Below are 16,997 nucleotides of genomic sequence, written 5' to 3' on the forward strand. Positions count from 1 at the left end.
CATAGTGGATATGATCAGTTCAAGTTGAATTACAACATGAATAGCATGGAGAAAACTCTTACTGAGCTTCACGGTATGCTGAAAACCGCTGAAAAGACGCTCAAGCAAGAGAATAAGCACGATGTGCTTATGGTGCGTAAGGGCAAGAACTTCAACAAATCAGGCAAGAACAAGGGCAAGAAGGGTAAGGGCAAGGCTACGCCCTCATCTAAGTCCAACGGCACCAGTTCTGGTAAACAGAAGAGGGTGACTCGTTCTCATGCCGACTCTGAATGCTTCTATTGCAAGAAGAAGGGGCATTGGAAGAGGGATTTCTTGAAGAGAAAGGAAGATGAGAAGAACGGGAACATTGCTTCTCCTTCAGGTATGTATGCTATACATTGTAATCTTGCTAATTCTACTTCTTGGGTATTAGATACTGGTTGTGGCTCACACTTATGTTCCAATTCGCAGGGACTAAGGAGAAGTAGAAAGCTTGATAAAGGCGAGATGGATCTACGCGTGGGAAATGGAGCACGGATTGCTGCATTAGCCGTAGGATCTTATTTTATTTCTTTGCCTAGTGGTTTTGTTCTGGAACTAGAAAACTCTTACTATGTTCCTAATATCACCAGAAACATTATTTCCGTTTCAAGTTTGGATTCTAAAGGTTTTAGTTTTCAATTTAAAGACAATAGTTGTTCTTTTGCTTTGAATGTAATGTTTTATGGTTCAGCACAACAAGAAAATGGTCTATATGTGCTAGATACGAGCAAACACATTTATAACATAAATACTAAAAAGGCTAAAACTGGTGATTCGGATCTCACATTTATGTGGCATTGTCGATTAGGCCATATAAACACAAAGCGCATGGAATTACTTCAACGGAAGGGAATTCTAGAATCATTCGACTTAGAGAAGATTGATCAATGCGAATCTTGTTTACTTGGAAAAATGACAAAGCAACCTTTCTCAAAGGTGGGAGAAAGAGAAAGCGAACTACTAGGGCTAATACATACGGATGTATGTGGGCCTATGAGTACAAAAGCTAGAGGTGAGTTCAGCTATTTCATAACGTTTACGGACAATTTCAGTAGATATGGCTATATTTACTTAATGAAACACAAGTCTGAATCGTTTGAGAAATTCCGATAATTTCAAAATGAAGTAGAGAATCAACATGGCAAGAAAATCAAATCTCTAAGATCGGATCGAGGAGGTGAATATCTTAGCCACGAGTTTGATGACCATCTAAAAGAATGCGGTATTCTTTCTGAATTGACTGCTCCGGGGACACCTCAATGGAATGGAGTGTCGGAACGGAGAAACAAGACCTTACTCGATATGGTCAGGTCAATGATGGGTCAAGCCGAACTTCCTTTACAATTTTGGGGACATGCGTTGCAAACTACAGCACTCACACTGAATCGTGCTCCGTCAAAAGCTGTTGAAAAGACTCCATACTAGACCTGATCAAACACCGGGCCGGGCCGGGCCGCATCACAATTTTTTGCCCACTGCTACGTGCCGGGGCCGGGCCAGCGACCGGGCCAGATTTGCTTGCCCAGACCCGTTTTTAGCGGGCCAGTCGGGCTTCACGGGCCGGGCCGGGTTTTTTTGGTTTAAAATGAATTCTAATCATTATAATCATTATTTCTTCAAGAGCTTCAAATTTCTCATCAAAAAAAAATGAAATTACTTCAAAGTTCAAATAAGAAATTTAGAAAATATAACATAAGTACTTCTCCCAAGTCCCAATTAATCCAAACTTCCAAAGAAAAGGAAGAATCACAAAGTACAAAACCATTAAACAAAGTAAAAAAATCAAATACAAGTCTTCAAGTCTTCTTCAACAAAGTTCAATGTCCATTAAAGAGAGAAAAAATGCAAATCACACCACTAATCATTACTCAATAATTTGGCAATCTTCGTCTTCCTTGGAGTCATCTTCATCATCTTGTTCATCTTGTGGCAGGGTAAATATGGTTGAACCACCTTGACAAAAAAAATGTTAAAATAATTAAGGATATAAGTAAATGAAGTGGAAACTAAGATATATAGAAACTTACCTAAAGAGAAACCTTTTGCACGAAGCCAATCCTCATAGCAAGCAAGAGATTCAATTGTCATTGATGTAAGAGAACCCCTCCAAGGATTAATCAACTTCTTACCCATACTAAAGGCGGACTCGGATGGAACGGAAGATATAGGAATAGCTAATACATCACGAGCCAATGCCGCAAGTTGTGGATGTCTAGGTGCACCATTATTTTTCCACCATGACAACACATCAAGTTTAGAATTGTAATCGGCATTTTTTTCTTCCAAATAAAGATCAAGTTGAGTTTTATCGGCGGTATTTTGTTCTTGACTACTCATCCAAGAGCCAAAGTTTGCCATTCTACCACTACCATTAGAAAGGGTGGTTGGTTCTCCCCCATTAACCTTACCACTATCACCAATACCTCCTCCATCCACATCCCTATACTCCTTAAGAAAATTACACAAAGTGGATCTTACCTCCGCCACTTTCTCTTTAACACGTGCTTTGCCATAAAGACTAGTGTAGCAATACTCAACCAATTTAAGCTTAAACCTAGGGTCCAAAACATAAGCACAAGACAACAACAAATTGTAGTCGGACCAATATTTGTCAAATTTCTTTTGCATTTCTTTGACCATAGCATCTAAAAATGAATTTGACCCATTTGCAGCTTCAAGTAACATGCATTGAATATCCCAAACTCCCTTAAAATAAATATTTGTTGTTGGAGTGTTGGAAGAAGAGAACTCATTAGTGACATCATAAAAAAACTTTAAAAAGTCATGAATCACTGACACCTTTTTCCATTCATCATCATCAAGAAGATACATTTTTATTTCACTATCTTTTTCCACTACATGATCAATAGCCGCCCTAAAATAAAGAGCACGATCAAGCATCAAATAAGTTGAGTTCCACCTAACACAACAATCCCCTCGCATTCGTTTCTTAGGATTCAAGTGATAAGTTTGTTGAGCAATTTCATAGAACTTCTTCTTCTTTGGAATAGAGTATCTAAAATGCCTACCAATTGCTCTAATCTTATCCACAACACTATCAATGAGCTTAAGGACGGCTTGCACAACCAAGTTTATAATATGACAACAATAACGAATTTAGAAAAAATCACCACCAAATAAAAGTTCCATTCCATTCCTCACAAGTTGTCTCTTAATCTGGCTACACATTGTGTTATTATAGGTGGCATTATCCAAAGTAAATGATCTCACCTTTCCATCAATTTTCCATTTAGCCAAACAAAAAGAAACATCCTCAGCAATACTAACCCCATCAAAAGGAGGCGTCAATGCCCCAAATCTAATGATTCTCTTTTGCAACTTCCAGTTATTATCAATCCAATGAGCAGTTATACAAATATACTCATCTTGCGTACTATCATTTCTCCAATTACAGATGTAAAACTAATCCTACCAGGAGCATTTTGCATATCAAGTTCAACAGCTTGTCTCTCTTTATCATAATACTTTAATGCATCCCTCCTAAGTGTGTGTCTACTCAAACTTTATAGTTGGGACAAGCAGTAGAAAACATATTCTTAAAGCCGGGTTCTTCAACTATTGAAAAAGAATGAGCTCCAGCAACAACAAACATACAAATAGCTTTTCTTACTGCTTCTGGATCAATTTTAGGATGTTTTAAAGCCATTGATTGTCCTTCACAATTAATTTGACCCCCAATCATAAAGTTTTTAATTGAAACATTCTTTTTTGCAGGACACTTATCAAGATGTCTTCTCAAATGAGAAGTTCCATTTAAAGATTTTGCAGTATAAACTTGCTTACAGTGCTTACACTTGGCTTTTGTTTCACTCTTATCGCCGGATTCAAGTTTATCCATTTCAGTTACGAACACGAGTGTCGCACGACCACGAGCATCGCACCACCCGCGCAGGCTTTGCGGCCCACACGAGCAGTCGCTGCTCGCAGCCCACGAGCACGCTCAGCGCGCGCGCCAACGGCCTTGCTGGGCCTGGCCTTACGCTGGGCCTGGCGAGGCTGTGGCCTTCGTGTTGGGCGCTTGGCTTGCTGGGCGTGGGCCTGGCTTCGTGCTGGGCCTTCGACTAGCAAGCCTCGTCCGATGCTAATTCGTACGATGCGCTTCCGATTAAATTCCCGGTTCCGGAATTCATTTCCGATACGAACAATATTTAATATTTCCGATTCCGGAATTAATTTTCGTTTCGAACAAATATTTAATATTTCCGTTTCCGGAATTATTTTCCGATTCCGATAATATTTCCGATTCTGACAATATTTCCGTTTCCGGCAATAGTTCCATTTCCGATAATATTTTCCGATACGTACCATGTTTCTGTTTCCGGTAACATCTACGACTTGGATAATATTTATATTTCCGATACGATGCATATTTCCGTTTCCGGCAATATCATCGTTTCCGGAGCATTCATTTCTTGCTTGTGACAATCTCAGCTCCCACTGAAACCAAGATCCGTCGATTCCGAATATCCATAGATGGAGTATTTAATGCCATTAAATACTTGATCCGTTTACGTGCTATTTGTGTGACCCTACGGGTTCAGTCAAGAGTAAGCTGTGGATTAATATAATTAATTCCACTTGAACTGAAGCGGCCTCTAGCTAGGCATTCAGCTCACTTGATCTCACTGAATTATTAACTTGTCAATTAATACTGAACCGCATTTATTAGACTTAATATTAAATGCATACTTGGACCAAGGGCATTATTTCCTTCAGAGGGAATATTCCTACGGGAATATTCTTGTTTTGCAGGTTGCCAGAGGATCGTGCCAGTTCATAGTTGATACCTCCGAGGAGCGCATGACACGTCATCACCGTAAAAGATCCCACAACATTAATTGCACTGTTTTTTTTATTATACATTTTCTTTCATATTATTACTTATTTCAAATATAAAATAAATATCTATATAATATGAGTAGTAACGTCAATATATTATAAATAGTAACCTCAAAATCACATACTACGTACTATTTAGGTAGTGTAGACACCTAATTTGTGTCTCCCCTTAAGGGTCAATGATGATACCACCGGTCTCTCCTTAGTTGGGGCAACTCCTAATGGAAACATCAATTCACAAAGGACAAAGGTTATTCTAATAATCTTCAAATTCCAAACTTCAATTCAGTCTTCCGAAAACCCAATCCCCGAGCCCATTTCCAATCCTGGATATTAGTTCAAAATTCAATTCCAAACGCAAGTTCAAAATCCAAGTAATCTCCAAAATCCGATGCCAGAGTCCAACTCCGAGGTATGTTTCCACTTAAAATCGTGTAAACACCTTCAAAATCAGACACCGACACATAAAATCGAGCACCCCGGGCGCCGATGCAACAAAATCGAGAGCAACAATCCCGAGCACCTTTTCAAACCCGAAACACAATTCCCTAAAAACGTTGTTACATCAAGTCACAACAATTTTCTTTAGCCTTGCCAACCAAGAAAGACACAAATACAAAGCATTTAATACAAATTGCCAACTCACCCAACCAAGCCTAAGCCATGCATCGGTTTGTTGGGAATCATGCAAGCCTTGACCTTGGCGCAACCCCCACCCCAGGTGCATCCCCTGATAAAGGACACCTCATTCGAACCTCTATATAAACCCTCATTTTTTTAAAATTACGATGAAACACAGACCTGAGTGGTATCATGAGCCTCTAATTAATTCCATAATAATTAGTTAACATGGTTAAATTTTATAAATTTGCAATGAATTAAAAGGGGTGATTAATTTCGAAATTTTTGATTTTTTGTAATTAATTGCAAATTCGTGCGATTATTTAATTATATGTTCGCAGAATTTTCGGCAGTTTAGTCAATAATGGTCGGAATCGTATAATTTTATAGTGAATTTCGCATGTAAACGGCGTTTTAAAATTTTGACTAAAATCAAAGATTTGATGCCGAAGCCAGAATTCCCAAATTCGAAGCCTAACTATGACTTTTCGGAGGTTTTAGTTTTTCGAACGCAAAATTTGTAATTTTTAAGATGTTAAATTAAATATTTGCGAGTCTTGTTTGTAAATCTTGAATTTTTGATTGACATACTGTATATGTTTAACAAATTTAAATGCCTAAGCTTGTTAATTATACAACCTAATTTGTAATTGTAATTAATTTGTTGAAATTCGAATAATTTAGAATTTGATTTGATTTGATTTTCATAATTAATTGACAATTTAATTAGGTATCCATGATTAACAACCACCATAAAAATTGTTAAATTTGATAAATTTTAAATTTTTATGACCTAGATTTGAATCCATGATAATCGGAAATTAATTTGAATAATAAATTTTCGACTTTTCGCCCTAAATTTTTTTTTATTTTTTTGGCAAATAATAAGGAATATTATTACCAAGAGAGGTGAAAACACCAAACAACAATACACCAAGCAGTTCCAGCCAACAGGAAGGGGAACCGCACCAACAAAGGCAAGAAGAACAAACTACCTACTCACACCTACAAGCCACAATGAATAAGATTCTCCTAACAATACAATCAATGGAATCAAGTTTGTTCTTGAAGAGATTAGCATTTCTCTGCAGCCACAAAGCATAGACAGTCTCAGAAAATGCAATACTTCTTCTGATATCAGCTTCTTTTGTGCTTCTGCTTTTGACTGAACACCACTGCACCTCTAATTCCCACTGCATCACTAATCTACTGACTCCCAGATGCTGAAGAACACCACTCCGAACCTCCTTAGAAACTGAGCAATCAAAGAATAAATGGTCAAGGCTCTCATCAGCAGCCTGACATAACTCACAGGTACTAGAAATGTTCATTCCCCAACCTCTCAACCTATCCTTAGTAGGAAGCCTTTTATGCAGTGCCAACCAGACAATGAAGGCAGCTTTAGGGGTAGCTTTGCTATTGCAAATTATTCTCTTCCAGGAAACATGCCCTCCAATATCATGCAAATACTTATACATTTTGTTGATCTTGAATTTGCTAGCATAAGTGAACTGGTCAAAGGTACCAACTTGCATCACCATGTCTCTACTGTGCCAAATCTTCCTAAGAGACCAAGTGAGCCCATTGGGAACAGGCATACTCCAGAAATTCTGATTTTTCACATAGTAAATATGAATCCATTTAACCCACGGTCTATCTTGTTTCATAGAAAGAGCCCACAGATGCTTCACAACAGTTGCTTTGTTCCAAATAACAAGATTGGTCAAGTTCCACCCTCCACAACTCTTGGGGAAACACATCTGCTCCCAGACAACAGGAGCTTTCTTTGAACCCAGATCAGAACCTGTCCAAAGAAAACACCTGCAGATCCTTTGAATTTCCTTCATTACTTTCTTTGGCATCACAAAAATTTGGCTCCAGTACATTTGAATACCAAATAAGACTGACTTGATCAATTGTAACCTCCCTGCATAAGACAAAAATTTTGCAGTCCAGCTCCTCACTCTATCAACTATCTTTTCAATAAGAGGTTTGCAATCAGCAAACAAGTTTCCTGGTTGTCAAAGGAACACCAAGATACTTAAAGGGGAAAGAACCCTTTGGAATGCCAATTTGCTCTACAATCTGATCAGACATATCATCAGGAATACCAGCAGTGTAGACCTCACTTTTATGAAGGTTAGCCAACAGACCAGAATCAAGAGAGAATTTTGTGAAAGCCCCAAACAAAGCAGTCACAGAAGGGATATCAGCTCTGGAAAACATCAGTAGGTCATCAGCAAACATCATATGGGTTATATTCAACTTCTTGCATCTTGGATGATACTTAAAGTGCTTATCACCTGCAACATTGCCCAAACACCTTGACAAGTACTACATTCCTATTGCAAACAAATAGGGGGACATAGGATCCCCTTGCCTCAAACCTTTTTTAGCAGGAATAGGGGAAGTAGGAGCTCCATTTACCAGGATAGAGTAAGAAACTGAATACAGACACTGCATAATCCAGTTGACAAATTTACTAGAAAAACCTAATTCTTGCAACATCTTCTTGAGAAAATGCCACTCAATAGAGTCATAGGCCTTTTTTAAATCCACCTTGATCATACATCTAGGAGAGATGTACTTTCTAGAATAGCATTTGACTAATTCTGAGGCCAGCAAAATATTACCTGAAATGTTCCTACCAGGAATGAACCCTGATTGAGCATTTCTTATCACATCACCAATCACAACCTGCATTCTTGATGTTAGGATTTTAGAAATAAGCTTATAAACAATAGAGCAACAAGCAATAGGTCTAAAATCCTTAATACTTGTGGCATTCTGAACCTTAGGAATCAAGGTCACTGAAGTGTTGTTGATTTTTCTCAGCATTTTCCCAGTGTCAAAGAATTCCTTCACAGCTGCATAAATATCATCTTTAACTGTCCCCCATGCCTTCTAAAAGAAAAAGCTATTGAAACCATCAAGGCCAGGGGCTTTGTGAATGTTGATACCAGCTAAAGAAACATCAATCTCATCATTAGTAACTGGAACCACTAGACCTTGAGTAGCATCAGCAGTCAGTTGATTCCCTTTTCTAACAACATCCAGATCAATCCCAACAAGATTATCTGTAGCAGACCCAACAAGTTCCTTATAGAATACACAAATTTCTTTCTGAATTTCCTCTGTAGTGACCAGTTTCTTGCCAGCAGTGTCATATAATAAGTCAATGCTATTCCTTGTGTACTCTCCTTCATAGCACTGAAGAAGAATTTAGAGTTTGAGTCACCTTTTTTCAACCACTGAATTCTTGATTTTATCTGTATGCACTTTCCTGAATCCCCAGAAACTTTTTAAGTAACTCTGTTTGCCTTTTTTCATTCACCTGTAAATCAGTGTCAGTAGGAGTAGCAGCCAGCTGGACTTGGATGCCATCAGATCAGTCCTGATAGTATCAATTCTTTCTTCAAGTCTTGCAAACTCCTTCTTGTGTAAAGTTTTCAAACCCTGCTTAACACATTTCAATTTTTTCCACACCTGGTGCATTGCAGTACCCTGAATATTAACCTTCCAACCATCTTGAACCACTTGATTAAAGCTAGGGTGATCAGCCATATAGTTAAAGAGCCTAAAAGGCCTCCCTTTAGAATGATCCTCCATTTTACAAGTGAGAACAAGAGGAGAATGGTCAGAAAGTCCAGGGTTAAGATGATCCACAACAGCATCATCAAAAACTGTATGCCAAGCAGCACACCCTAAAGCCCTGTCAATTCTAGAACTGATTCTCAGATCACCTTGCCCTTTATTGCTCCAGGAGAAGAAGTGCCCACAACTCTTCAGTTCAGCCAAACCAGCAGCATCAATACACCTCTCAAAGTCCCTTGTTTCATTATCTTGAATTTGATTACCATTAATCCTATCCCCAGAATACAAAACAGAATTGAAATCCCCCATAAGGAGCCAAGGCCTACAGTACCTGCAGTGTTGACCAAATCAACCCATAAGGGCTTTCTATGTTCTATAGTATGTAAACCATAGACAGCAGTAAACTCAGCACTAGTTAAGCCAGTCTTAGTGCAGATAACTCCATGAATAAACTGGTATGTTTTATTCACAACGTGATAAGTAATCAAACTATGTCTCCAACCAACCCAAATTCTCCCTTTAGGAGAGCAGGAGTAGTTCATTTCCCACTTCCACTCACCTCCAAGCTTATTCTGAACTTTCTTAACATTAATTTCTCTTACCCTAGTCTCCACCAGAGCTACAACATCTACATTATTCTTCTGCAAAAACCTCCTCACCTCCACCACCTTTGAAGGAGCATTAAGCCCCCTCACATTCCAAGAGCATATTATCATAGGGGGAACTCCACACTACCTTCTCCCCCACCTCCACCTTCATCCTCAGAAGAGCTCACCACAGAAGCATGAACTTGGGCCAAACCAAGAGCAGGAATATGAGATCTAGGCTCTCTTCTTCTCCTGGATACTACCCTCCACCCATCATCACTAGGCTTAGCAACAGCAACTGGAGTGTTCTCAACTACAGTAGAAGCCACAACCTCCTCAGTTTCAGCACATTTCTCAACCTCCACAGTTACAGGAGCAACAGTAACTACTCTAGGTTCTTTAGGTCTCCAAACTTTCTGGATCTTTTGAGTGGGTTTTACAAACACTGCAGGCTGGAATGTTAGCAATCGATGCATATTACGATTACGAAATATGGCAGATGGATGTCAAAACCGCTTTCTTAAACGGCGTTTTAACAGAAATTGTGTTTATGACATAGCCTGAGGGTTTTGAGGATCCAAAGAATGCTAAAAAGGTATGCAAGCTTAAGAAATCAATCTACGGATTGAAGCAAGCATCAAGGAGCTGGAATATACGTTTCGATGAAGCAGTCAGTGACTTTGGTTTCATCAAGAACGCAGACGAATCTTGTGTATACAAGAAGGTCTGTGGGAGAAAAATTGATTTTCTAGTATTATATGTCGACGACATCTTACTTATCGGAAATGACATTCCTATGTTGAACTCAGTCAAGATTTGGCTTGGGAAATGTTTTTCGATGAAGGATCTAGGAGAAGCACAGTACATACTGGGCATCAAGATTTACAGAGATAGATCTAAAAGGATGATTGGACTCAGTCAAAGCACTTATATCAATAAGGTGCTTGAAAGGTTCAATATCGCAGACTCCAAGCGAGGCTACCTACCCTTGTCTCATGGAATGACTCTAAGCAAGACTCAGTGCCCAAAAACACTAGATGAGCGTAGACGAATAAGTGGGATTCCATATGCATCATTGATTGGTTCAATAATGTATGCTATGATATGTACACGCCCGGATGTTGCGTATTCACTTAGTGCTACGAGCAGATACCAGTCAGATCCAGGACTACTGCCAAGAATTTTCTGAAGTACCTGAAAAGGCACAAAGATGATTTCCTGGTCTATGGTGGAGATGATGAATTAATTGTTAAAGGCTATATGGACGCAAGTTTCCAAATCGACAAAGATGATTACAGATCACAATCTAGGTTTGTCTTCTGCCTCAACGGAGGTGCAGTAAGCTGGAAAAGTGCTAAGCAAAGTACCATTGCGGATTCTACAACTGAAGCGGAGTACATTGCTGCACATGAAGCAGCAAAGGAATCTATTTGGCTAAGGAAGTTCATAGGTGAACTTGGTGTAGTCCCCTCCATTAAAGGACCAATAGCTCTGTATTGTGATAATAGTGGAGCTATTGGACAGGCAAAGGAGCCTAGATACCACCAGAGAGTCAAGCATGTACTTCGTAGATTTCACCTTCTACGAGAGTTCGTTGAAAGAAAAGAAGTCGAGATAAGCAAAATTGGAATTGATGACAACATCTCGGATCCATTAACTAAACCTCTGCCGCAGGCGAAGCACAACTCGCACACTGCAGCTATGGGAATCAAGCATGTTGGAGAATGGCTTTGATGTCCTTCTTTAATGTTTTAAAGTTTTAGAGTTTAATACTTTGTAAAACGTTATTGGTTAACCATTCACATTAATGAATAGAATTCATTTTTTCATTTAATTTGTGGTTTATTAAATTATGAGTCCCTTCAATTTACGATATATTCAAGATAGACTGTCAGGACCAGTCCTGTGACTAAGAAATGTCTATCAAGTGAACTTGAATGTCAAAAGTTGAAAATGGTCCCTGGTCGGAGTTTTCTATAAAGATGGACGCATAGAAAACGTTAGACGACTAGAATGCAAGATGACTAGTAGTTCTGTTTCTTGAACTATGTGGACATGGCAATGTCGCAATCATTTGCATATATACTTATTTTGGGAAGAATAGTATCGGACAGACCTATGAAACTTTACTGTAAGAGATAAAAAATCTGTCATAAGTAAATTTCATAAAAATTATTAGACACTAATCCTCAATACCTGAGTGATTTGAGATTACTTGTTTGAGAACTGGTTGCTTTGACGTTGTCAACCGTCGCACCGTAAAAGGAGGCTATAAAGGCAACGCTCGGGTAATCACCTGTCAAACGAAGTCTAATCTCAAGATCGCAAGATTGGGATTGTCCTCCCATAAATCGGGATGAGATGCTGAAAGTTGTACAAGACCACTCGGAGAGCAAGAAACTGTAAAATGCATGGTCGCGCTCAGATGAATCATAGGATATGATTATCTGTTTATTTGATCAGTTGAACTCTGAAACCGAGAAACACCTCTAGACATAATAAGGATGACAACTCTTACCTTATGTTCAAGAGCAAGCATCAAGCGACAAAGGAATTAGGAAATGCACACTTGTCCCTAAGGACAAGTGGGAGACTGAAAGAAATAATGCCCTTGGTCCAAGTATGCATTCAATGCTAAGTCTAATAAATGCGGTTCAGTATTAATTATACAAGTTAATAATTCAGTGAGATAAAGTAAACTGTATGCCTAGCTAGAGGTCGCTTCAGTTCAAGTGGAATTAATAATATTAATCCACAACTTACTCTTGACTGAACCCGTAGGGTCACACAAATAGTACGTGAACGGATCAAGTATTTAAGTGAATTAAATACTCCATTTATGGATATTCGGAATCGACGGATCTCGGTTCCAGTGGGAGCTGAAATCGTCAAAGGCAAATTATGAATACTACGGAAACGATGATATTGCCGGAAACGGAAATATGGATCGTATCGGAAATATAAATATTATACAAGTCGTAGATGTTGTTGGAAACGGAAACATGGTACGTATCGGAAAATATTATCGGAAATGGAAATATTGCCGGAATCGGAAATATTGCCGGAAACGGAAATATTGTCTGAATCGGAAATATTATCGGAATCGGAAAATAATTCCGGAATCGGAAATATTAAATATTTGTTCAAATACGGAAATTAATTCCGGAATCGGAAATATTAAATATTGTTCGAATCAGAAATGAATTCCGGAAACGGAAAATTAATCGGAAGCGCGTCGTACGAAATAAAACATCGGACGAGCTTGCTAGACGCAAGGCCCATCACGAAGCCAGGCCCACGCCTAGCAAGCCCAGCGCGCAAGGCATGAGCAGCAAACAGCCAAAGGCACCCAAAGCCCAGCGCAAGGCCAGGCCCAGCGCGCCCATGGGCTGCGAGCAAAGACGCGGGCTGCGAGCAGACGCGGGCTGCGAGCAGACGCGGGCTGCGAGCACTCGTGGGCTGCGAAGCCACTCGTGGGCTTCTCCGCGCGCGCGGGCACTGCCTGCTCTCTTGTGGGTCGTGCTCGTGTGTGTGTTGAAGTTCGTGCATCGAATCCTTAAGCAATTAGGATTAGATTAAAAAGATTAATTTCCTAAAGTTACTAGTTTTAAGTAAAGTCTAATTCTAATAGATTTAGATTACTTGAATCCTTGTAGACTTCTAATTCCATTATTCCTACCCTATAAATATGTGATGGCATTCACAATTTATGAACACATAATTTCAAGTATTCATCTAGTTGTAAGGATTAAAACTAAGATTAATATTGCCTAAAATATTCGAATAAATCATAATACCTTAGGTGCAAATCTAGTTAATTAAATCTAAGGCGGATCCGAACGTGCTGTGGACTATCTACGGAGGGACGACATTTGGAGTCCTAGACTTGTTCTTGTTCGGTTCCGGCGCAGCTAGGGAGGGCACGCTACAAAGTGTATGTATCCTAAATTATGCTAATTGTTATGTGGCAAATAATTTGGATTCCTGGCTTTATGGTTTTTCTGCATGATTTATATATGATTTATATGTATCATAACCTAATAGCTTATTTCGTACGTCGTGCTTCCGATTCGTTTTCCGGTTCCGGGATTCATTTCCGATTCGAACAATATTTAATATTTCCGATTCCAGAATTAATTTCCGTTTCGAACAAATATTTAATATTTCAGATTCCGGAATTTATTTCCGATTCCGATAATATTTCCTATTCCGACAATATTTCCATTTCCGATAATATTTTCCGATACGCACCATGTTTCCGTTTCCGGAAACATCTACGACTTGGATAATATTTATATTTCCGTTACGATCCATATTTCCGTTTCCGGCAATATCATCGTTTCCGGAGTATTCATAATTTGTCTTTTGACGATTTCAGCTCCCACTGGAACCAAGATCTATCGATTCCGAATATCCATAAATGGAGTACTTAATTCACTTAAATACTTGATCCGTTCACGTACTATTTGTGTGACCCTATGGGTTCAGTCAAGAGTAAGTTGTGGATTAATATTTATTAATTCCACTTGAACTGAAGCGGCCTCTAGCTAAGCATACAGTTCACTTGATCTCACTGAATTATTAACTTGCATAATTAATACTGAACCGCATTTATTAGACTTATCATTGAATGCATACTTGGACCAAGGGCATTATTTCCTTTAGATTCCCCTTCGAAACATGGATCTTCATCTATCTGCACCATGATATCCTGCACAGACTGAAGAATTGGCTCAAGACGGGCATAAATTGGGAAATGAAGACGTCAAAAGAATAGGTCGCCGTCCTCAAAATTTGACTAGATCAACATACCATAGACAGGAAACGAGAACAAAATTAACAAAAATCAACAAACAAGTTTCCTCAAAAGAAATATTACCTGTTGGATTAAAAAGGGAACTTCCAAAGAAATTCAATTCCCAAAGATGAAGAACTTCAAGAACAAGGGTTTGAAGACCACGGTGGTTCTACAGTGCTCCCTGGTGGCTGATGGACGCCGGAAATCACCTTCCCTTTGTGGCTCTCAAACTATTTTTAGAAATGAGGGGGGAAATCACTTGAATCAACCACTTATTTATAGAGGGGTAAGAAATGATTACCTTTTCCACGCATCATTACCGTACAGGATAACCCAAGAACAGTAAAAACTAACGTCCATTTTCACTCTTCATGAGGGGCATATACTGTGGGCTTGAATGCTTCCACAAGGAGACCCAAGACAGGGGTAACCTGAGTATAGCCCACCTGCAGGTGGCACGTGGGTCCAAGAGCTGAATGATGGCCCAAGCCCCATCACTTAAGCAATAAAAGGACGTTATCTTTATTAAAGCCCACTTAATTCATGGCCAGGCCCAAGTCCAAAAGGGTCCATCAGGTTCTATTCACCTGGACACGTGTTCCAATCCCCAGCAGGCATTACATCTTACAGCTAGGGTTATGGGATCAATTCACAAGGAACCCTAGCCCTATAAATAGTTCAGATCCCAAGGTAAAGGGGGCATTCAATTCATTCCCACCTACCAAAAACTATCTTTGCTCTGCCTTCTCTCTACAAATTACTTCTCTCTCTAGCTTATACTTACTTAAGCATCGGAGGGAATATTCCTACGGGAATATTCTTGTTTTGCAGGTTTCCAGAGGATCGTGCCAGTTCATACTTGATACCTCCGACGAGCGCGTGACACGTCATCACCGTAAAAGATCCCACAACAGGAATTGCACTATTTTTTTATTATACATTTTCTTTCATTTTATTACTTATTTCAAATATAAAATAAATATCTATATAATATGAGTAGTAACGTCAATATATTATAAATAGTAACCTCAAAATCACATACTACGTACTATTTAGGTAGTGTAGACACCTAATTTGTGTCTCCCCTTAAGGGTCAATGATGATACCACCGGTCTCTCTTTAGTTGGGGCAACTCCTAATGGAAACATCAATTCACAAAGGACAAAGGTTATTCTAATCTTCAAATTCCAAACTTCAATTCAGTCTTCCGAAATTCCAATCCCCGAGCCCATTTCCAATACTGGATATTAGTTCAAAATTCAATTCCAAACGCAAGTTCAAAATCCAAGTAATCTCCAAAATCCGATGCCAGAATCCAACTCCGAGGTACGTTTCCACTTAAAATCGTGTAAACACCTTCAAAATCAGACACCAACACATAAAATCGAGCACCCCGGGCGCCGATGCAACAAAATCGAGAGCAACAATCCCGAGCACCTTTTCAAACCCGAAACACAATTCCCTAAAAACGTTGTTACATCAAGTCACAACAATTTTCTTTAGCCTTGCCAACCAAGAAAGACACAAGTACAAAGCATTTAATACAAATTGCCAACTCACCCAACCAAGCCTAAGCCATGCTTCGGTTTGTTGGGAATCATGCAAGCCTTGACCTTGGCGCAACCCCTACCCCAGGTGCATCCCCTGATAAAGGACACCTCATTCGAACCTCTATATAAACCCTCATTTTTTTAAAATTACGATGAAACACAGACCTGAATGTTCCTTGCGAGTAGCTTAACTACGGTGGCCTCTCCGAACTCCAACCGAAGCACCTCCCCTAGTTTTTGGCGGCATTGCTAATAGAGGAGAGCGAAAACAAAGCTTGAAATTGAGGATCAAAATTGAACGAACAGATAGATGCAAGTAGAAGAAAATTTCAGAACCTCGAGAGAATCCATTAATGTTGAGTTGAGAAGAAGCTCGTGAGATGAGGAGAGAGAAGAAGAAGATCTAGAGAATAAGGAAAGAGAAAAGGTCGAGTGAATGAAGAGAAAAATAGATCTGAAACAAATGAATTTAGGCTTGGTCTAATTCACTCGTGTGATTGAAAATGATAAGAGTAGAAGTTCCTCTTTTGAACTTGGTCCACAATTACCAATTCTTAAAGGGACTTGGTCCACACTAAATTTATTGTGGACGATGCCTAAATGAAGGTAAAGAAAGTTAATACCTTGTTCCTAATTTATTTTGGCATATTTATTATGATTATTATGAAAAAAAATTATATCAAATTGGTGTCGTTGATACATGATGTGCTTGAATAATATGATTATAAATCACAATTAACTTTTAAAAACATAGGTTACTATGATACAAAAAATAGTTACTATATCTAATAAATTTATTATTTAATTAATTAAAGTAATTATATGAACAATAAAGGTCACTGTGTATCTAAAAAGATACTAAATAAATTATTAATTTTGGATCCACACTCATATTATTGTGGACCAGGTCCACGCAAGTGTAATCCGTCCACAATAATATTAGTGAGAACATTTTCATTAAGA

General features: G+C 38.9%; 2 protein-coding genes across 2 annotated transcripts; both read right to left on the reverse strand.

Annotated features, from left to right (window-relative positions):
• Nucleotides 1-1,888: 1,888 nt before the first annotated feature.
• On the reverse strand, nucleotides 1,889-3,883 carry LOC130461535 (zinc finger BED domain-containing protein RICESLEEPER 2-like). The gene is made up of 4 exons (XM_056829671.1): nucleotides 3,548-3,883; nucleotides 3,156-3,447; nucleotides 2,052-3,101; nucleotides 1,889-1,977 (listed from the first exon to the last, which is right to left on the reverse strand). Exons 1-4 carry the CDS (start codon nucleotides 3,881-3,883, stop codon nucleotides 1,889-1,891), a joined length of 1,767 nt encoding a protein of 588 aa, XP_056685649.1.
• Nucleotides 3,884-6,500: 2,617 nt separating this feature from the next.
• Nucleotides 6,501-9,815, reverse strand: LOC110780259 (uncharacterized). The gene is made up of 7 exons (XM_056829672.1): nucleotides 9,431-9,815; nucleotides 8,992-9,347; nucleotides 8,840-8,872; nucleotides 8,466-8,715; nucleotides 7,893-8,372; nucleotides 7,563-7,808; nucleotides 6,501-7,519 (listed from the first exon to the last, which is right to left on the reverse strand). Exons 1-7 carry the CDS (start codon nucleotides 9,813-9,815, stop codon nucleotides 6,501-6,503), a joined length of 2,769 nt encoding a protein of 922 aa, XP_056685650.1.
• Between the last annotated feature and the right edge of the window lie 7,182 nt (nucleotides 9,816-16,997).

Source organism: Spinacia oleracea, chromosome 5 (assembly GCF_020520425.1).
Source record: "Spinacia oleracea cultivar Varoflay chromosome 5, BTI_SOV_V1, whole genome shotgun sequence".
Lineage (NCBI taxonomy): Eukaryota > Viridiplantae > Streptophyta > Magnoliopsida > Caryophyllales > Amaranthaceae > Spinacia > Spinacia oleracea.